A 24025-nucleotide genomic window follows, 5' to 3' on the forward strand; every position below is an offset into this window, starting at 1 on the left:
CTATTTGTCTACTTCCATACAACCTCCATCCTGTTGCTGTATATCATTCATATAACGTTATCACTTTTTCCAGACTAAATCAGCAGTCTCTAACACTGGATCTTAGTAGGAAGAAAGGACAAGAGTGTACAAAAGAATACACTTTTGATTTTGAGAAATGTTAATTTACAAAAACATACCTCTTCTCATGCTACAGCTGTAATCCCACATTAAGAAGGTAGAGTGGCCAGTGTTTGCATAAATCATGGGTGTGTCACAAAAGATTGGCACCCTAGTGGGGGGATACCACACTACATCCAGAACAGGTATGCTATACACCTGGAACTTAATTTATGTACTGTGGATGGAACTTTACATGATTTATCACTACTAACCAGGCCCCAAGCAAATAGGCAAGGTTCCACTACTCAGGGTTGGAATTATAGGGCTATGGTCCCTATATCCTATATTGGTCCACAAGATTTATATACTTATGAGTGGATCCCAACATACAATCATAAGGTGATGAGTTCCAAGCCATCAGAATCATGACCAAAAACCAAACGTAAGTAACACTGAAGTGGGCAAGCCTTCTCTTTCACCCAGGCTCGGAATGATGAAATCATTTATGTCACACCCAATCAAAAGAAAAATAACTCATCAGTCTAATTATGAATATTCATCCTCTTCTCAAACGGTGCTGGTGAGGAACATTCCACAAGGTCTTGGAATCAGGGGGAGAATGAGGAACACTTATGCTCAACCAAGAACCTAAGATGAGATCACTCCATGTTTAGAATTATGAGGAGATAGCGAACAATGTGCTGAATTTATACTGGTCAAACAAAAGGACCACACATGCTCCAATCAGATAGAAGAACATTAAAATCTGAACCAGTATTACAAGTAGGCTCCTGCATTGGCGAGTGCCACTCCTACAAACGTTTGGGAAAAACATTCATGAACCTCACTAGGAGAACCCTAAATTTATCCTATTTTTTAAACGTGGATGAATTCACTCTAACACCTTGATGGAAAGGCCTCTGTCCACCACCCCAGTAACTGTAATCTGGGTATGGTAAGGACTTCCAAGCTCCACTAGTAGGATCTGGGGAATTATGTACACTGGTGAGTCCAGGAAAACAGTGCAATAGGTGAACCAAGTTCCCGAAATTCTTAAGAGCAAACTGACCCTGATTTATTCAGTTCAATGATTGATATGGATGGGCAGGATCCTCTTATGCTTTACTTATGATAGTCCATGAATGAATCAACTACAGTACAGTAATACCACCTGGTCAGTGTTTAGGGGGTCTTATGGAACACCTCATTTCTACAAAACCTGTTGTAACTTGTATAAAGTATATTGAATTAATGGTTGCTGGTTTGGAATTGCTTTGATAAAAGCACACCTGCCAGTGCAAAACTTGCCACAGAGTGGGATCCTGTGAAAATAAGTTAAAGGGCCCTGAAAATGAAAAAACTTACTTTTCTGTATAATCTAGCTGAAATGGTAACAATTACTAGAGGAGTAGGCAAAAATGCTCATATGAAAAGGCTGCCAGATCAAGCAAATAATACAAAATAAAAGTAATGGGGAAGATCAACATATTGCCTAAATCTCCACCTCAGAACTATGAAATGTAAGATGTGTTACCCAAGAGTCATAAAATGCTTTCACCTGGTGATGGAAGGCTAAAATCACCAAGTCTAACAACATATTGGTTGGTTGGTTGATTTGTTTTATGGCACAAAGCAGCTAGGCTATCTGTGCCAAACATCCAGTAAAAAGTTAAAAGTAAATTCAGTGAAATTCATAAAAGGAAATTAAGGTAAAACAAAACAAAGTGAAAAACAAACAAATAACATAAAACCAATGTTTACATCTAGTCTACAGCAGTAAGAGAAAAACTACAGTAACACAAGTTGTAAAGGACTTTCTGTATCATAACTCTAATTATCATAACTCGCCAGGAAGACAACCAGGTAAGTATAAAAACCACCGTCAGTTACCTGAAGTTGGCCTTTCCAGTACTGGTTCCAAGTTATTTGACATTATGGTCATTTTCAAGAAGGAAAATAATAAAAAGGTTTTAAAAGACGTGTGGCAAAATTATAGTAATAACTTGCCAGGATGACTAAAGCGTAGCTGAAACAGCAGCAAGAGAAGGTTGTTTGATTCAAGGAACCAAACAAGACGAGCATTAACCATGCTCTCTAAGGTCTTACAGAGACAGCTGGTCAAAGCAATTGAACAGTAGTTTGAAGGAATGTTGGGATCCTTCCCAGGCTTGGAGAAAGGTAAGACATTAGCCTGGTGCCAGGCATCAGGAAAAACATTCTCTTTCCAGATCCAGTTAAAAAACAATCAGAAGAGTAGCAAAAGAAGCAGGAGATAGATGGCGAAAAGGAAAGAGGTGATTGCTCTGCCCGCATCTTGATGGCTAAGAAGAAGCAGAAGTGCTAAATACCCGGTAAAAGCTTTCACATAGAGTATCGGCGATGCTCCAGGTATCAGCTACTTCCTGGCCATCAGAGAGCAAGATCAAGAGGGGGACAGAGTTATATTGCCAACTGACCTTTCAAATCTTGTTCCATATGACTTTGGAACTGGTAGTAGAAGATATGCTAGTTGTGAACTTAATCCAAGACTCCTTCTGGCTTAAACGTCTTACCCATCGAGCATGTGCACGGGCCCTCTGGAAAGTGATGCAGTTCAAGAGTGTGGGATATCTACAAAAAGTATCCCAGGCTCGTTTTTGAGCCTTCTGTGCCATGTAGTAGGCAGGATTCCATCATGGACAAGGATATAGTGGAAAACGTGTCGAGGTTTTAGGAATACATAGAACAGTTTGTATAATACAGTCAGTTACTGCTGTCACACAATTGTCTATTGGTGGCTTACAGACTATGGCAGGATCAAGTTCTGCGAGAGCAGTAAAGAGGGCCAGCTTGCCTGATCCAGCTTCCACCGGGGCACTCGGGTCGGGTGGCATCGACCACGGCCAATCTCTCTCAAAAGTATAGGAAAATGATCACTGCTTCATGGATTATTGTCAACCCTCCATGAAAAATTGAAAAAAGGGGAGCAAACAGAGATCAATAGCAGTAAAGGACTGACTAGGTGGATAGAAATAAGTAGAAGAACCAGTATTGAAATGAGAAAGGTTGTGATCAGAGAGCATACACTCTACAGAGTGACCCCTCCTATCAATATCAGCACTTCCCCAGAGGGGATGATGTCCATTAAAGTCCCCCAGGAGGAAAAAGAGAGACGGCAACTGTTCAATGAGAGCATCAAGATGTGATTGATCATAGGTCTCTCCAGGTGACAGGTAGAGAGAACAAACAGTGATGGTATGACCCAAGGAAATACAGATGGCTACAGCCTCCAAGAGTGCATCGAGTGGCAAGACAGGGTGGGCCATGTGCTGATCAACCAACAGTGCCAATCCTCCATGCACTTGTCCATCACACAGCCTGTTATTTCTGTATAAAGAAAACCACTGAAAGGTGACTGTATCAGCAGGTTTCAGAACTTTTTCCTGCAAGGAAAGACAAACAGGATAGTAGGCAGCAATCAGTGTTTTGATGTCATCCAGATTAGAACGTAAACCTCGACAATTCCATTGTATCAGGGTGGCCATTTTTATTTATGTGTAGGTGAATTGGGTGGAGAACCCTTCTGTTTACAACCACGTCTTTCTTCCTTATTGTCCTTATTCGAGGGAGGTCTATCGACCTTCATGGATCCTGCCCTTGGTCGATTGGGCAGGTCTCTGCTGTTGGAAGGGAATTCCAGAGACTGAGGACATGAACGAATTATTGTTTTGCATCTTGGGGTGGGAGAAAAAGATGTATCTGAAGAAATGCCTGTACCTGAAACCAAAGGATGTGGATCTTGGGGTTTGGTGGAATGTATACAAGTTGATTCATCAACCTTTTTAACCATGGAGACTTTTCATTTGTTTGGAGAACCATTCTTTAGGAGGTCCAGAGAGATCTGTCTGCACTCCCACAGTAGTTGTGGAACAAAGTACAGCAGCATATGTCCAAGATGAGGTGGAGGACAGCAATTTTCGTGACTCAGGATAGGTAATGTTATGAATCACTTTCAAATGCTGCACCTATTTTTCTTCCAACCATTTAGGGCAAGAACAAAATTAGGACAGATGAGAGCCATTACAATTGATGCAATGAGGGTCCGTTTCACACTCACAGGCATTATGGTCCTTGTCACTACAATGAGCACACATCAAGGAACCACATCATGACATCTTCAAATGACCGAACCATTGACACTGGAAACATGAGAGAGGGTTTGGAATGTATGGCCGTACTTTGCAATTAGGATAACCTGCCTTGATGGTGCCAGGCAGACGTGGTGACATAAATGTGAGAATGAGGACATTGGTCAGCACCATAATTTTATATTTGCAAGAAACCAGCAAGAATCTCTGACTCTGGAATGTTCTTCAAATCCCTCTCAATGATAACTCCTGACTAATTCAAAGTAGCATGAGATGTAACCTCAATAGGTATATCCCCATCACCTTTGAATGCAAGAGGAGTTCACTGTGTTGAAATGTGGAAGTTTTCACCAATATGAAACCAGATCAAAGTTTCTTTACTGACTCTGGAGAGCCAGCAAGCCCCTCTAATCCCTTCTGAATGAAAAAGGGAGACATTTACTCTAAAGGTTTACATGAAAGTGAATGCAATTTTAGAAAATGAAGTACAACAGGTGGTACAGATGGTGAGGATTGCTGCTCGGAATCTTCAAGACATGATCATTTACTTATTTACTGTTTTATTAAGATTTTATTAAGATTTTAATTCAAGTGTCCATAATGAAGAAAGGAAAATTTTGGTGCCGACTGACCCCACCCCACCATGGGAAGCACTACAATGTCAAACAAGGACACTGCAGCAATGCCAGGGTTTCGTGAGCACTATACCCAAACACCAGCATGGGATATAATGTCCACAACACCTGTTGAGAACACCCAACACTGGTACTTGGTTGACCAGCTGATTGACCCAAGGGGGGCTACCCCAAAGCAGCCCATCTACAGGAATTCAAGGCCAAAGGTGTGTTAGGGTTGGACCCTTGACCACCAACATCCTCTCCTCTCCTTCACGGGTTGCCAAGCACAGCAAACACATGGGTGAATGTTTAGATCCCAGAGGAGGTAAACTGAAAGAACAGAATCTTCCCTGGTTGGTCCCCTCACCACATACAGGAATCCACACTGAGGGGACAACATGTTGGATCAGGCATAACTATTCCTCCACATAACTGAAAAGTAAACCTTTCAGCATGAACCACAATATCCATGGATGGAGAGAAAAGCTAAAATATTTGCTCCCAGACCCAGCAGCTATCAAGTAAAACAACCAGAAAAAAACCCAAAACATAAAAAAAAACAGATGCACATTAGCTCCCCTTTTTTCCTCCTTTAAAGACTGTTGATTACCATTAATTTAAACAACCATTTGTAAAGTCAATTTATTTTGTTAGAACAAAGCAATGCTGGGTAATCCAACATGTCCACCTGAGGGAATCATACCCTGGACCCCAATGCTTCAAGTCTGCATACTCACCACTGTCTCAAGGGACTAAAAAGCCAACAGCTTGTAAGAAGGCACAAGAAAAACAAATATGAATTCTCTCTATAATGCTGAGGATCACCCTCAATTGCAGCCTCAGAGGACTATCAAAGATCACCAACATTCTCAACCCCCAATTTCTATGTGTTAAGTATCAGAGGTGAGGAAATAATAACCTGGGAATTCACTTGATAAATTGGTTTGTCAACTAGAATAGCAAACTTTTTTATTTTTCATTTATCGTAAATTACTACTATGAAAATCAATCAGATAACAGTGACAACTGTTAAAGTATCTTTGAAAGATCATAATACTGAGAAACCTGTTAGTAACACTTTGTTGAGAAAAAGTGTTAACATAATCTGAATGAGGTCCTCATATACAGTTCGATGATAGATGGTGTACTGATGCAGGTGAAGAGCATCATGAGACAAATACTGCCAAGGACAATTGATTTGGTATAAAAGACTGAAAAAGAATGAGACTGCTGCTACTTACATGGATCCAAAAAGAGACCCTAGCAGTCACGTAGTAGCTGTAAGTAAGTGCAGAAGTATGCATTGACAGAATGAATTTATAAGAAAACTTCGGGATCAGGAGATACATTTATACACTGATGTTAGACTAAACATGAAACTGATCAACTCATCAAGAATGATTTGCATGAATTCTAAAGTTTTCAAAAGGCATGAACCACAACAATGACAGGAAATATAACAGAGGATTACTTCATCTAATTTATCTTTGTGGTTCCTGGACCTACAGCAAACACTTAAGACTTTAAAGAGTCTATACACACAAATTCAGGAAAATGTTGCTGTAAATGTGAGGCACCACATCTTTATTGCCTATATTTAGTTCACAGCAAATACCTAATCCTATGGCAATGCACTGTTAACTGATCTTAGATCCAGATGACACAACACGTGAAGAACTGAGTTTTCAGAACTCTTCACGTAATTAGCACAGAAGGCCATTTGTGATAACAATGAGCTCTGAAACGACACCCTAAACCAATCTAAAGTAACACCCTCACCTGCATGAGACCTATGCTTATACATTAAAGCCCTCTAATCTGAAAAGCTATTGTGATTATAATGGACATATCTTTTGGTACTGTTAGTGAGGTAAGTAATCAAACCAGGATTTAAAGATTGTCGAAGCTTCAGATGTAAACCTTCTACAAAACTCCACCCTTCCAAGTCAATAACTGGTTTGAGGGAAACGATGAATACATGAACTGGAATCTCAGCAATATTACCTTACCACATTTTTGTCAATCCCCCTTTCCAAAGTAAAGCTCCAGTAACGGTATGCAACTTCTGTTTAAATATGGTACTTGGAAGCCCACATCCAGTGTAGGATTTCTGAAAAGCTTTTCAAGCAAACATACACATCCAGTGTAGGGTTTATGAATAATTTCTCAAGGGATGTGGTCTAACACAACCTCACAAAGATGTTACTATGGAAACTACAGCACTGGTTAATAGTACATACCCACAGTCATAAGGCTGAGTATGCACGAGATGAGGAAGTAAAAAAACAGCACATCATTCTTATGGAGTGAAATTAACCCTAAAAACAACCATGAAGTATTCGTATAATTAAAAGTCTATTTATGTGAAATGTTATATGCTAAAAAAGTATTGAAATTTCAAAAAATCAGTTGAAGTACAAATTTACATAAACGATAAACAGTTATCAAAATACATCTTACCAAATCTACAGAATCTTCATCATCACAGCTGTCTGTGTCTGGCAAGTGATTACTGAACAAAACAAATATCAACCAATTACCATAATATCAAAGTTCAACAAGCTGTCAAAATACTTTTTAAATGTTGAAACACACAAGTTGAAATATTATATGACTAGCGACGTACTGAAACATAAAAGGTGAAATGTTTGTTTACGACTATCGACATATTGAAACATACAAGGTGAACTGTTACACGACTACTAATAAACCACAGTACAATGATCAACAAATTCCTTGAACACTGAAATAAACACTGTCATATGATTACTTTTGCATTAACCAACCAGAATACAAAGATCAACCAATTCTCATACAACTCTTTCCTAACATAAACTGTTACTACTGTTACATTGACTAACCATAAGATACAAATCAACTGACTATAATTCCTTTAACAAAGGTTTCTTTGTTAAACCTTCACATCTTGGTTTAGCACTTCTTGTACATGTCACAACCTTTTGCAGTGTTAAAGAACTTTACTACAAATGTATTCACTTAGAGAGTTTTAACTTATTAAATATTACACCAAAACAAATTTCTAAAAACTTTAATTTTCTTTATCACGAGGCACGCAAGAAATCACTTTTACCATCAAAAACAAAACACGAAAGATCACTTTTACCATCAAAAATAAACTGCTGCAGTTTTTAACCAATTTAAAACATAAACTACACATAATTATAAGAAAAATTTGAACTCTGGACTTCTTTCCCTCTGAATTTGTTTAGATATTAACAAATTTGTCAAATCTACTAGAAACATATCTCTGACTTTCAAGATTGTTTGCTTTTGATGACAAGAAACCCACTGGAAATAAAAATGCACGTCAGAATGGCTGGTATGAATATAAACACTTTTACTAATGAGCATGGAACAACATTTTGATCATCCTAGGTTATTTTTAGGTTAAAAAAGAGAGAGTTTGCAACTGACCATTACTGGGCACATCTAAGGGACAAGAGCATAAACAGGTATGCATGCTTATCAACAAAAGTGTTAATATCTGTACCAGCCGTTCCAAGATTGTTTGCTGATCAACTTTACATAACTGATGGACATTTGTAACCAAAACAAAGAACAGACTCATCTTTATAGATATATTAAAATTCCTTGTTTAGTTTTCCAGCAATAAACTGTTAGTCAATAGAACTGTATAATTTATATTGATCGTATGTTGCTGCTTGGAACATTAAAGGAATGTTTTAAACTGATTTATAGATTATTTAAAAAGCCAGATAAATTTTTTAGTAGTTTTAGGTCATTCTTTCCTAGTGAATGATAAATTTTTGTCTTCTATAATACGTATTTTAAAACTAAGTCTTTTTGGAAATGCCATGGAAAACATTTTCACTCCTTATTCATGTGGAACTTAGCTAGAGTTATGAAGTAGTAGAAATCCCTGATTTTAAATAAGCATTTTGCTTATTACATGTTTTTCAACAAGAATAAATAAACTATCAAAATCAGCAACTCCCAGTGCAGCCTGCAATAAAATAAAACATTTCACATTGAATGCATGCAAGCATGTATGTGTATATATAACACGACACCTCGACACCTCGTGATCATTGGCTCTTAAGGGTAATAGGCAAGAAACTCACACGATTAATTCCTCTCCATGTAAGGATTACTACACCATTTGGCTTATATTACAGCAATAATAAATCCATAAAATTACAAATGAAGCTGACAAGAAAAAGTTAACAGCTGAAGTTGTGGAGATGAGAAATTTGGAACTTTCATAATCAGTGCAGAGTAAAATGGTATAATTTATATTTATTTAGTTTGTGAAAGCTGTCACTGTAGTTAGCAGTAGGAGACAGAAAATAAGAGACAGAATACAGTTTCAATGAAAAACTTTCAGTATCCATTTGGAAACTGCAGAGGGTATGAAAATGAAATTTGAAATTGTAAAATGAAAAGAAATATTTTAGTCTTATAAAAAAAATCACCTTTCTCTCACAGAAAAGGCATCAGAAATTTACAGACCAATGGTTAGCAAAAATACTTTATTTAAAAATTTGACATTTTGTGTGCAACAAAATGTAACTAAATCTTTAATGAAAGTTTGTCACATTTTGTGAATAAATATGTATTAAATTCAAAATTACTATATACATTATTATGTACAACTTAACAGATACAGAGGTGGGTTTAGTTTGATTTTTGTGCAAAGCTACACAAGGAATACCTGTGCTAATCGTCCCTAATTTAGTAATGCAACTCTTGGGCTGTTCTTTTACCAATGAATAGTGGGATTGACCTTCACATTATAATTTCCCCATGGCCAAAAGGGCGAACATGTTTGGTGTGATGGGATTTGAATCCGAAACCCAAGATTACAGGGGTGGGGGTGGGGTCTGTCAATTTGACCTAGCTCGTAAACATAGTATCACAAAAATATGCATAACCATCAGATTACTGTGAACAAACTAATCAAAGTCCAAAGATCATTGCCCTCTCACAGACTTCCTTTAAACCTCCAAAAACAGATAGGTCAAAGAACATGTCACAACCTTTTACGTTAAAAATGTAATTCAACTATTTTCTTATCAGTCAGGAAGTTGCAGATAAGAAACAAACAACACATTTAAACTGTTAAAAGACTTACATACATACATGTTAGATATCCATGAGATAAAATGAAAACTTGTTACACATATTCTTCCTGCTTTACATGCTATAAACTGACACCACAAACATGTTGTCTTACATGATAATAGTTCCGTCCGACGCTTGCTACTGAATTACTTATAATTAACACAAACAGAATATTTCAATTTACTGCCTTCCTTATGAGACTCACTCTCATTCATAATTGGTTTAGTTATTCTTTATCAATTTTTTATTTTTCTGCAGCAAGATCACCTCGACTATGGTAACTTCCAGAGCCTCATAAATGAATATCAAATGTTGTTTTTTTTGGTAACCATTTATATCCTAGACTTTCTTCATTCTAATGAAGCGTAAAAGTTTAAAACTACAAAACAATATCAGTACACTTCTGTTTGCTAGAATTACTGTAAGCTGTAACGGACAATTATAGTTACTCACAGGCTTATATTAACAGACTCAGCTTCTAACCTTTTCATGGATCATCGTTCATTTTTCATGTTTAATAAACCCTTCTTCTTTCTTAATAAATAAAATGTGTGTTTAAGTTTTGTCTCCTTTCCCTAACAATAAAGAGAGCTCTGCTTTTTCAGCCAAATCTCTGTCTTATCATACTGTACAAACATTACTGTAATGTTATGTTCATTTTTCATGTTTAATAAACCCTTCTTCTTTCTTAATAAATAACTAAATGAAAGATTTCTTCATTTACATTATTCTTTTTTTACATTTTGTGTGTTTATTTCTTAAAATCATCCAGGTATGGTTTACATTACAGCAGCAGTCAGTACCAGTAAAAAGATTGCTGATCACACCTTTATTGCAAAAAAGAATTTTACCCATCCACACAGGTGACTGGAATTTGAAAAGTTTGATTCTCAAGAGTGTGATGTGCACATTTAGATTGTTGAGTCACAGGTTGACAACTTTGACTGTCATTGAAAGTGACAGAAAAGTGCATGTTAAAGTCTAGTGTTATATTTTTTTTATTAAATTTTAGTCTATAAATGATATGAGAAAAAAAAAAACATTTCAATTTAAATCCCTGAAATAAAACTGTCAATTCATTTCATACAGATAACACCCATTTCTACTCTCCCAGTGATTCTTTAAGTGATGAACACCAGTCTGAAACTAGAGACAAATTATGTGTTGACCACTTCCACATCTAATACTGATGGAAATAGGAGAGTTGTTATTTCATGATATGACTATAATTACCACCAGATGTCGCCACATGTATGAAGGAAAAATCATTGTAGTCCTAAATTTTACATTTACCTGTCAATCAAAAAATTCGGTATGGAACTATATTTTAGACAAAAATGCAAAATTGGGTAAGTAAGACATTATTATAAGATCCTGTATTATACAGGAACATAGAAAGGTGAGTATTATGGTAGAGGTTTAGGGGGTTTGTATTGTGCTATTGAGGCTCCAGTCTGATCTCAAAGTTGACCCCATATGGTGATACCCAAATAATACAGCCACTCCACTATGTGACAATAATTACTTAAATCCACAGTTAACCAGATAAATGGAGCTGGACCATATTTCCTTTTGAAAATAAGAAATTAAACTTTCATTAGAGTGACTTTCAATTATAAAATGCCAGATGAATGACATACATTGATAATAAAGTAATTTAATTAGATTTTGAATGTAACTGTAAAACAAATGTGCACTTTGATCCATCTCTGTTAACACTAAAATGTACATTGTTTGTAACTACTGTTACATCAATTAATCAACATTCTTACAATTTTTTTTTAACACTGAAATGTACAAAGTTTAACTACCACATTTGCCAATCATTTATTTGTTTACAAACCTTATCTTAAAAAACTATACATTTTCTTTTTGATAAGTTGTCTTATTATTTCTCTGTGAGGTACTTTCATTTTGTGTGTTTTGGTTTTCAAATTGGTTTGTCCAAGCATGGAATGTTTCTCAAATCTCAACAGTGAGGTTACTTACTAATATAATGACACAATTTCATTCACATACAACTGTTATCACTCAATGAAAGCTACAGTTCTCTAGAGCAGCTGTTATCATGATTTCATATTTTCTACTTACCTTCCAAGGACATGCACAGCTTGATGAAGCTGTTCTACTGCTCTATCCCTCTCCTGATTTGCCAACCTCAACCTTGAGTTAACAGCCTCATCTCTGTCTTTCTGTGCATAATATATACTTCCTAAAAGTTCTATGAAAGGGAAGCCAAAATATTTACATTAACACCTGATTATATTAAAACATTTAATGATTGTTTTTTCTAATAATGTTTAAAGAAAAGAAAACAGTTTCAGAAACTTAAGAACTAAAACAATCTTGGTTGGATTTAAGACTAATCATTCATCACTAAAGACCATTTCTCTACTAAAACTTCCAAACATACATTCCAGAAACAACTTATTAACCTGTATGGTGCCTAACTGAATCAGTTCGTGTATTTCTGATACATAACAATATATAAACAGGCAAATAAAACAATTATTTTTTAAAATCCAATATTCAGGTTTTCACAGTATGTGAATGTCAATAGTGGCTAATAAAATATATTGGTAACTCATTGAGGTTGCCTGCCAAGTTCAAAGCATTGGACTTATTTCTTTTAATAATTTTCAAAAGTTCTTGTGTACTCCCAAACTGAAAATGACAGTTTCAATGGATCGCAATTGGATAACTAAATTAGGTTACTATTACATTTTATAAACTTTAAACAAGTGTTCCATAAGCACATATCTGCCTACCAGCAAATCCAGGACCCTCATAATCAACATGTGGATGTGAATCTCCCCTAGTCCTTCTGAGTATTTCAACCTCTGCCTGGGCTTTCTGAAGCTTCTGCCACAACTGTAAAATACATCAAGTTCTGAATTATCCAAACCCTTTGAAAACTCTTCCAAATATTTCTTGTACTTTAACATATACAAAACTTGTGCTTTAGAAACTATTAAACAAACATATTTTATCAAACTAGCCATAAATATATTTCTTGCCATCTTCAAAATACATTTTTACTTGAAGTTGGTTTCTTGTCAACATGAATTTTAGGGCAAATGTTTAAGGGATAGTTACTATGTGCAGAGGTTGCTTCCCCTTAAGCATTTGCCCTAAAATTCATGTTGACAAGAAACTGACTTCAAGTAAAAATGTATTTTCAAGATGGTTGGTACGGATATTAAAACTTTAAAGAAAATAAAGTACAGAACATCTTCAGCTGAGTGAAATTAGTATCACATAATCATGTCAACAAATTTTACCAACACAAACCATTACAGCTTAATTATGAAATACATCTTGTAGAAAAACATACTTGAAACAGAAGTCTAGCAGAGAAATCATTCATCCCATACTCTTTGAAGAGCAGGCAAGGCATACAGTCCTGGCTAAAATTATCAACAGCCTGAGCTTAAGGATGAGGATAAGGGAAGTATACTAAAGTTTAGAGAAAAGGCAAAGAGATCCACGAGAGATGTGTTCAACCAAGAGAAAGCCAAGGAAAAACCCTAAGGATGGAGAGACCACACTGTGGACAGAACAAAATTTGGCCAAGAGAGATGATTCACTGCAAAGTTCGAAAACCATGATACGTAAATAACAAAATCAATTTGATGGAAAAAATGACCAGAAAAGGAAGTCCAACACTTGAAAGCAAAGAATAGATGTCCTTTTGAGTAGTGATATATGAAATCACCATGGAATTGTCAGAGTGTATCATGACACTGATCACCCAGAAGAAGTAGGAAATGAGAACATACCCAACAAAACTTGAGAAGTTGGAGTAAATTGATGTGACATGAACTTAACAAGCCTAAACACCAGAAAATGTAATGTTGTACAAAGATGCAACACGACTCAAAAAGGAATCAACTACAGAAAGATGGATATCTGGTCGGTGGTAATGAATTGCCAGTTGTGCTTCTGGCATGGTCTGGCCATCAGTCGAGAGCAATGGATCTCAAATAAAATTGCACTGGTTTTGCAAATTCACTGGGGAAGTGCATGTATGAATGCCACAAAGGAATGTGTGATTACAAGGAAACCAGATCCCACAAAAGGGAAAGAACCTTATGAACAAGAGGAAAATGAAAAGTGCAAGTAACTAGACCAGTGGTTTCCAAATATTTTGTGCTCACAGCACACTAGGAAAATAATGTTAACTTTACGGCATACTCGTCTAGCCCTGCACCTAAAGAGAGCACAGTTTTTCTAATTAAAAACATGAAATACACTAATTTCTAATTATTATGAATAAAGAAAAATGCTCTCAATTCAATAATACCACATTGGCTAAATAAACCTGATTATTTTACACAGTCATAAAAAAGCATAATCGATGCCATACATTTATAAAGTTTGCAGCACACCAAGATGGCTTTGCACCAAACCATTTGGGAACCACTGAACTAGATATTCAATAGTTCACAAGCAAAGAAGTAAAGGCTGAACCCAACACAGACAAGAGTAAAATAAAAAGCCCAGATATACTAACTGGTGTGTAGGCATGATAATGGGGAAGGTGTGAGACTGAGAGAGACATATCCTAAGAATGGGTAAGTAGAAGCCAAATAGCAAAGCAAATATGGAAACATAGCCCCAAATAGGTGTTGAGTGAAAGCCACCATGACAGAAGACACAAGCAGCTGATGCCATAACGAAAGGGAAAAGTATGTAACTGAAATACTAAATTCCATTGTACGAAACATGAAAAACACCTGGAGGGTTGAGTCATTGGACACTCATGAGTCAAGTGAAACATGAAAAACACCTGGAGGGTTGAGTCATTGGACACTCATGAGTCAAGTGAAACATGAAAAACACCTGGAGGGTTGAGTCATTGGACACTCATGAGTCAAGTGAAACATGAAAAACACCTGGAGGGTTGAGTCGTTGGACACTCATGAGTCAAGTGAAACATGAAAAACACCTGGAGGGTTGAGTCATTGGACACTCATGAGTCAAGTGAAACATGAAAAACACCTGGAGGGTTGAGTAGTTGGACACTCATGAGTCAAGTGAAACATGAAAAACACCTGGAGGGTTGAGTAGTTGGACACTCATGAGTCAAGTGAAACATGAAAACACCTGGAGGGTTGAGTAGTTGGACACTCATGAGTCAAGTGAAACATGAAAAACACCTGGAGGGTTGAGTCATTGGACACTCATGAGTCAAGTGAAACATGAAAAACACCTGGAGGGTTGAGTAGTTGGACACTCATGAGTCAAGTGAAACATGAAAACACCTGGAGGGTTGAGTGGTTGGACACTCATGAGTCAAGTGAAACATGAAAAACACCTGGAGGGTTGAGTGGTTGGACACTCATGAGTCAAGTGAAACATGAAAAACACCTGGAGGGTTGAGTAGTTGGACACTCATGAGTCAAGTGAAACATGAAAACACCTGGAGGGTTGAGTCATTGGACACTCATGAGTCAAGTGAAACATGAAAAACACCTGGAGGGTTGAGTCAGTTGGACACTCATGAGTCAAGTGAAACATGAAAAACACCTGGAGGGTTGAGTCCTTGGACACTCATGAGTCAAGTGAAACATGAAAAACACCTGGAGGGTTGAGTAGTTGGACACTCATGAGTCAAGTGAAACATGAAAAAAACACCTGGAGGGTTGAGTCATTGGACACTCATGAGTCAAGTGAAACATGAAAAACACCTGGAGGGTTGAGTAGTTGGACACTCATGAGTCAAGTGAAACATGAAAACACCTGGAGGGTTGAGTCATTGGACACTCATGAGTCAAGTGAAACATGAAAAAACACCTGGAGGGTTGAGTAGTTGGACACTCATGAGTCAAGTGAAACATGAAAAACACCTGGAGGGTTGAGTCATTGGACACTCATGAGTCAAGTGAAACATGAAAAACACCTGGAGGGTTGAGTAGTTGGACACTCATGAGTCAAGTGAAACATGAAAAACACCTGGAGGGTTGAGTAGTTGGACACTCATGAGTCAAGTGAAACATGAAAAACACCTGGAGGGTTGAGTCGTTGGACACTCATGAGTCAAGTGAAACATGAAAAACACCTGGAGGGTTGAGTAGTTGGACACTCATGAGTCAAGTGAAACATGAAAACACCTGGAGGGTTGAGTCATTGGACACTCATGAGTCAAGTGAAACATGAAAAACACCTGGAGGGTTGAGTAGTTGGACACTCATGAGTCAAGTGAAACATGAAAACACCTGGAGGGTTGAGTCGTTGGACACTCATGAGTCAAGTGAAACATGAAAAACACCTGGAGGGTTGAGTCATTGGACACTCATGAGTCAAGTGAAACATGAAAACACCTGGAGGGTTGAGTCATTGGACACTCATGAGTCAAGTGAAACATGAAAAACACCTGGAGGGTTGAGTCATTGGACACTCATGAGTCAAGTGAAACATGAAAAACACCTGGAGGGTTGAGTAGTTGGACACTCATGAGTCAAGTGAAACATGAAAAACACCTGGAGGTTGGGTCATTGGACACTCATGAGTCAAGTGAAACATGAAAAACACCTGGAGGGTTGAGTCATTGGACACTCATGAGTCAAGTGAAACATGAAAAACACCTGGAGGGTTGAGTAGTTGGACACTCATGAGTCAAGTGAAACATGAAAAACACCTGGAGGGTTGAGTAGTTGGACACTCATGAGTCAAGTGAAACATGAAAAACACCTGGAGGGTTGAGTCATTGGACACTCATGAGTCAAGTGAAACATGAAAAACACCTGGAGGGTTGAGTCATTGGACACTCATGAGTCAAGTGAAACATGAAAAACACCTGGAGGGTTGAGTCATTGGACACTCATGAGTCAAGTGAAACATGAAAAAACACCTGGAGGGTTGAGTAGTTGGACACTCATGAGTCAAGTGAAACATGAAAACACCTGGAGGGTTGAGTCATTGGACACTCATGAGTCAAGTGAAACATGAAAAACACCTGGAGGGTTGAGTCGTTGAACACTCATGAGTCAAGTGAAACATGAAAACACCTGGAGGGTTGAGTCGTTGGACACTCATGAGTCAAGTGAAACATGAAAAACACCTGGAGGGTTGAGTCATTGGACACTCATGAGTCAAGTGAAACATGAAAAACACCTGGAGGGTTGAGTCATTGGACACTCATGAGTCAAGTGAAACATGAAAAACACCTGGAAGGTTGAGTAGTTGGACACTCATGAGTCAAGTGAAACATGAAAAACACCTGGAGGGTTGAGTAGTTGGACACTCATGAGTCAAGTGAAACATGAAAAACACCTGGAGGGTTGAGTAGTTGGACACTCATGAGTCAAGTGAAACATGAAAAACACCTGGAGGGTTGAGTAGTTGGACACTCATGAGTCAAGTGAAACATGAAAAACACCTGGAGGGTTGAGTCATTGGACACTCATGAGTCAAGTGAAACATGAAAAACACCTGGAGGGTTGAGTCATTGGACACTCATGAGTCAAGTGAAACATGAAAAACACCTGGAGGGTTGAGTAGTTGGACACTCATGAGTCAAGTGAAACATGTAAAACACCTGGAGGGTTGAGTCATTGGACACTCATGAGTCAAGTAAAAAAAAAAAATCATGAAGAGGAAATAATTCTCCAACCAGAAACATGGAATGGGCAGAAACTGGTTAAGAGATGATAGGTCAATAATCAATCATCAGTCCTAAGCCTACTGAAGTGACCACCAAGGGGTGAGAGCAAAAGACCTGTGGAAAGAGTGTATAATCTTTCAATGGCATGAGATGCTGAAGAGAAATGGGACCAGAGGAAAGAAAAAAGGACATTGAAAAGAGATCAAGAAAGAAAAAAAGAAAAAAACTGTCAGTAAGAATCTGGGACCAAAAAGAGGCAAAGTGGAACGGACTTAAGATGATAAAGTGAACCTCTGGGAAATGCCTCTACAGCATGAGAAAGTGCCTCAGACAAAGTTGGAAATAGGAGAGGGAATGTAGAAGGATGGTAAGGAAAAGTCATAAAAACAGGAAATTAGAGTGAAATAACAGAAAAAGGTTCTGCTCCTCAAGCAGGGAAAAACAGATTCCACAGACTTGGAATACAAAAATAAAAAGAACTGAACAAGAGAAAAAAAAAACAAAGTGAGAAGTGTGAGTCATGTGGTTGTAAGTGTGGAGTTTTTCAAGAAATGAATTAGAATAAACCCTGATATCAAGTGAAGACAGAAAAAAAAGTAATCCTGAGAATTGGTTTCATGAAGAAAAGAAAGGCACATACCTGAGATACCATATCCACAAAGTGAATGGTAGGTTGATGGTTTTTTGCAAATGGTAAAGAGATACCAAAAGCAAACCTAGTTGGGAGGAACAGTTAGTTAAATTAAATGTCCTCATGAATATCAACCAAAGTGGTAGGAAAGGTCCTAAAGCATGCTGCATAAAAATAACAGTCAATGAGTTTCCAGAAACCACAACAGAAACACATCCTGTGTTTGTAGCTCTGTTACCTTCACTTGAGAATTCATTATATTGAACAATGCTTTTGAAATAATAACAAATGCAGAATAAAACTTTTTTTTGTTGTTGTTGACAACAGCAAATCTGTAAATTACTGAGAAGTTACTGCACATGTAGGTTGTATTGGCAGATAGATATTGCCACATGGTAACATCGTCATACACCTAAACAGATCCTGTTAAATACAAATTTTAGGCGGAAGTCAGTTCAAACTCAGTAGCATGCAAATCTCCTAAGTAGACATGTCTGGTGTAGCCGTTTTTCTTGAAGAGGTGAGGTGTCATCTTGGAAACAAATTTTTAGTCTTGGATTAGAACTGGAGATTAGTGAAAATATAATATTACAAAGAATTTTATTAGTCTTCCAATAAATGGTCTGTTTGAGCAGTGGGTTTATAAATTTGGAAATATACAACATTAATATTACGGATAATAAGTTGTAGATTTGAAAGTTTTTCTGTTAAGTCATAAACTTCAAGAATGTGTTATCTGATGATTTAGTTTATGCTGTTAGTTTGAAATATTCTGAACATTTATGTTAAGCAAATGTGAGTAGGAGTGTGGATTTGGTGAATCTGGATTTTCAGAAAGCATCTGACAAGGTGCCACATAAAAGGATTGTTACAAAATAATGACATTGGTGTAGAGGAATAAGTTGGTTGATTACATACAAAAGTGACAAAATGGAAAAAAACAGGATTCTTATGAAGGTCTTACCAATATAATTCAGTCCAATTGGATTAACATTACCCCAGGGCTCAGCCTTGGAACCACTGCTTTTTTATTTACATCAATGACACAGATGAAGAAATGACCAATAAATTATTTTAAGTTGCTGATGATGTTAAAGTCTTGAGTGTTGCTAACTGCAAAGAGTATGCTGCTTTACAGAAAGATTTAGATGATTTAGTAAGTTGGGAGAATAAATGGTAGTTGGTTTTTAATTTAACGAATCCAAGATAATGCATGCAAGTTGTCATAACTTGAATTATAATTTGAACGGGAATAACTTTAACAGTGTTATGGAAGAAAAGGATTTTGATGTAGTAGATGAGCAGTCTCTAAACCCATCCAAGCAGTTTGCTCTTCCTATTAGTAGAGCAAATAGGATTTTAGGTTGTACCAACAAAAATACTGAATACAAATCTAGAGGATATAATTTCATTGTATTGGTTACTAGTCAGACTATATTTTGAGTACTATGTTCAGTTTGGGATCCTCACCTTAGGAAGGACATTGAATTGTTGAAAATGGTTTAAGAGAGAGGTACTAGGATGATAAGTTTGTCGTACAAGGACAGGTTCAGATCTCTAAAACTGTATTCTCTTGAAAAACAGAAGAGTTAGATGGGATCTAATGGAAGTATTTAAGATTGTTAAGGCAACTGATAATGTTAATGCATCATTGTTTTCATAATTAATGGTTAGAATGATTGTACTAGAGGACACAAATATAAATTTTGGAAGGATAAGAATTATCTTCAGCTAAATGTTTTAATTTTCTAGCAGGGAAGTTGGCCTATGGAATGAATTCCCTTCAGATGCAGTGAAGAGAGTAAATTTAAGCAAGTTTAATGGAAGGCTTGATAAACAGATAAACGGTTTTAATGACTGATTGTTTCTTTGTCAATTTGATTTTTCGTATGTTTATATGCATGTAATGGACAGAACTATACATCAGCTTTAGTGATTAAACCATTTTTGTGATAAAGGCACAGACATTTATTGTTATTTTCACATTTTAGCTTCTATGCACCAAGTTTAAATATTTAACAAGATTTTAAAGCTGGACATTTCCCTTATTATCTAAGTTTTTTCATGCACAGAAATTATTTTAAAAGTTTACAAATTAGCACACATGATTTGCCATTTCATTTTATCAGAATCCTCTTTCACTGGAAATCCCTTAGTCATTGATTTTACTCCACTGAATGGGTGCATAACATTAGTCAGCACAAAGTCGTGTCACATTAGCTTTCACAGACAGGTATCTCATATTAGTCCATGCAGAGAGGAGTGTGTCACATTAACCTTTAAATAAATTAGTGCAACACATTAGTCTCCATTTTTATGACACAAAAAGCCCTATCATATAAATTTATGTAAGAATTAACAGTCTCAAGGCTTTGTGTTAACACAATTTTAAACCTTATCATTCTAACAATGCATCAAAGAATTCAGCTAGGAGTAAGTTGTATATCAATGAATACATTAATTATCATACATTTACATTTCTTATACCAAAAAGGTATTTTTCATAATGCTCACTTCCTCTCACACTTTAACTTTATCCCAATGAAAGGTTCTTTTTTTTTTAATCAGTCTAAGCAACGATATGAATTCTACCTCACTTGCACCAATGTTTACACCCCACTACATCACCCTAAGCAATTTTAATTTTGTGACTTTCTCTTTGCCAATGTCAATGCACCCTCTTCACCCAATCCATATATAAGCTCCCCGTTATTTTTTCTGGTTCACTCTTTCAAGACTGGCAAGATTATCAGACCAAAGCACCAGCTGTCATGAGAAGGAAGGATGAGGTAGTGTGATAGGGGAAAAGTATTACTGAAAATAAATTTTTGGTATAGGAAAATGTAAACTTCCAAAACACGTGTACCTCCACTCACACTTTAGTTTGAATCCCATGCTGACCAGTTGGAGGGGCCAGTGAGGACAAGAACTGCACAGAAAGCATCTGTGTAGAGAAACAAGTATGCAATATTGAAATATAATAAAGCAAACTGGTGGAAGTCCACACATCTTCTGGAACAAGCATGCTGGAAGTCCACACAACCTCTGGAACAAGCATGCTATTCACCCACATACAGTGAAATTTAAACACTGGCAGCAAAGGCCAATTACATAGTCAACACTGTTCATTATCATGATATTTGTCCAGGCCTCAACCACACATAGGAGGTTCCACATTTTGTCACTGTAATTATGAGACTGTGTACTCAAAGATAAATCCAAGGTGTAGTGGCTAGGGCATGGGGACTGTAATATGACCTAATTGTATAATAGAAATATGATATGAAGGGAACCCAGCCTGAAAGTTCCAAAATGTTGCATATCAAGCCACCAGTTTTACAAAGAGATGGCAAACAACACTTAAGTGAACAAACCCTCACTTCAACCTGAAGTATGAAATGCAACTAACTGAACTTGGAATTATAGGCTCAGGTACACAACCTGAAAGTTACAGAATGTAGCACAAAAACCACAGAAATTACAAAGGGAAGGCAGGGAAGCAACATCCAACAGAACAAGTCTTCCCCTCAACCTGAATAAATTCACAATGTAACAAACCAAAACTGGAATTACACAACCAGATGACATCTCACCCAATCTGAAGAACCAGTGATCATCTGGCCTGGGATTATGAACTCAAATTCTAGCTCCCCAACCCTTGAAGGCAAGGCAACACCTTTTGCTCCTGAATTACAAGAAGAATATGGAACAAACAAATTGCAATCAATGGCTCACAAACATGACACTCTGCATGTGGAATTACAGGGAGTCAAGGGCCTTCTTCCATGATCATGAAAAGTAAGAGACTTGAGACTTACCAAAAAGAAAGGCCATGGTCACCCAACTAGATTGCAAAGTGTCATTTCTGAACTGAAATTACAGGGAGGTTCCCACACAGGCTGGATCCAACATCTGAGAGGACCATCCAGGATTAAGAGTGGGACCTTCTCTATCTTCTCCATGAGTGAAATAAAGGGTACAAACATCACTCAAGAGGAGCAGACCTTTGTCCAGGGAATCCTGAACAAAAGTGATCCAAAGACAGTGCAATAAATGAACTACATACTCTTTCTGGAAAGCTAAGTAACTCTGATTTATTGAATCCAGGGATTAGTAGGGTTGGTCAAAATTTCCTTATATTTTACTCATGATAGTTCATGAGTATTATACATAATATCTAAAATAAAGAAATTTTTCACCATCTAGAAAGTGCCAAGACAGTCTCATGAACCTCCCCATCTCAAAAGAGCTCACTGTTACCAATAATATAGTTACTGGTCTGTTGGTAGCTACTGCAGAGTTGTAAAAGCGTACCAGACCAGGCAACACTCATGACTGAGTAAGATCCAAATGAGAATGAGAAGAAGGTAACTGAAAAGGATAGAAATCAAGTTACTCACCTCTGTCACAACTGAGCCAGCATGTATACAAAAAGGGTAGCAAAAACCAATATTAGGAGAAGACAGTCTAAATCATGTAAATCGTGTGCTATAAAGCTGTTAAGTGTTATCCATATACCAGCCTGTACAATTTCCTCCAGTGGGCAATGCAACCATTGCATTGATATATGACAAAATTGATGAGATAAGACCCAAACAAGTCTCTGATCTTCCAATGAAAGACCAGAATAAGCTAATCGAACCAACTGATGAATAAAACTTTCAAAAGTTACAGGGAATAAGTTGCAAGAAACTGAAGGATCCTAAAGAATAAAGAACCTATGATATGACCCATAAAATGCTTTAGTGCATGCCACATAGTACTTGAGAGGCCAAACAGGGCAACATAAAAGACGTTTTGGATCTCAAAAGTTATAAATGGAAAACAGATGGAAGATGAATAGGAGAGAAAACCTTATTTCCTTCCCAGCTCTTGGAATTTTAGGTAGAAAGGATCATCTTGTCTGGATACGAGAGAATATAATTGGAAAGGTACAGTGTTATGAGAACATGGAAAGCAAACACATCTGAAATTCTACCCTGCCATCCAATAACAGAAGAAAACATATCTTAAGTGAATATAACCCGAAAATACAAAAGATGGGTGTCATAATGCATGGTGTACCACTTCAATATTACAATTAGGAACTTAGAAAGGGTGATGAGGATGGATAGCTTGAAATGATTTAAAATGTAACTACAAAACCATGGACTCAATAACGTTTTGTTGCACAGAAAAATGAAAGGGAGCTGATAAGATAGTTTAATACATGGAAACAGAACTCTGTCAAACAACTTGTCAAATATTGAGACATGATCTGACCAAGGCTAATGTAAAAGAGACAGCCAGGAAAGATAGGGAAGATGCTGACTCTCCTGCAGCTATTGGAGGAGCAGAAACCAGGGCTGACCAGGCCAATATAGTACCATCAGAAGAATTTGACAAGTTGTGGAATGAATCAGTGCCAAAGCCCTGGAGAGCTAACAAATCAGAGGGAATACATAAAGATGATCATATCCTGGCTGAGAAGTTCTACTACCAAAATCAGAGAGTGAAGTACTAGAGACCAGAATATGGGAAGCTGAACATTCCAATGTGCATCAAAAGTCTTGACCAATTTTGTCCCGAGAGAAGTGTAGATTCAACAAATTACTTGAAAAAGAAGCATTCATTCCATAAAATGATCCCTGTTTGGATGAGATAACTAATCAGCCACTAGATCCAGTACCCTTTGAACATGACAATCAAGGAGAACAATCTGGCATTTGTGGATCCAAAATAGAAGATTCAATGTTCAAAACAGAGAGATAAAGAGTGAATGTTCCCTTGCTTTGATGAGATTACTATGAAATTGTCCAAATGAATCTCTTGCAACAATGAAACTCTGAGTCATAGCTCA

At 37.1% G+C, this 24025-nt stretch overlaps 1 protein-coding gene across 5 annotated transcripts in view; it reads right to left on the reverse strand.

Annotated features, from left to right (window-relative positions):
- The window catches only part of LOC143226686 (uncharacterized), a 41609-nt gene that overhangs the window by 5338 nt on the left and 12246 nt on the right, over window positions 1–24025 (reverse strand). For all 5 annotated transcript variants that reach the window (XM_076457980.1, XM_076457982.1, XM_076457979.1 and 2 more), the window contains 3 exons: window positions 12718–12820; window positions 12041–12170; window positions 7307–7358 (listed from right to left, as the gene is read on the reverse strand). In XM_076457980.1, the coding sequence (XP_076314095.1) occupies window positions 7307–7358; window positions 12041–12170; window positions 12718–12820 (285 nt within the window). The remainder of the gene's footprint in view (window positions 1–7306; window positions 7359–12040; window positions 12171–12717; window positions 12821–24025) is intronic.

The sequence above is a fragment of the Tachypleus tridentatus genome, chromosome 9, assembly GCF_004210375.1.
Source record: "Tachypleus tridentatus isolate NWPU-2018 chromosome 9, ASM421037v1, whole genome shotgun sequence".
Taxonomy (NCBI): Eukaryota; Metazoa; Arthropoda; class Merostomata; order Xiphosura; family Limulidae; genus Tachypleus; species Tachypleus tridentatus.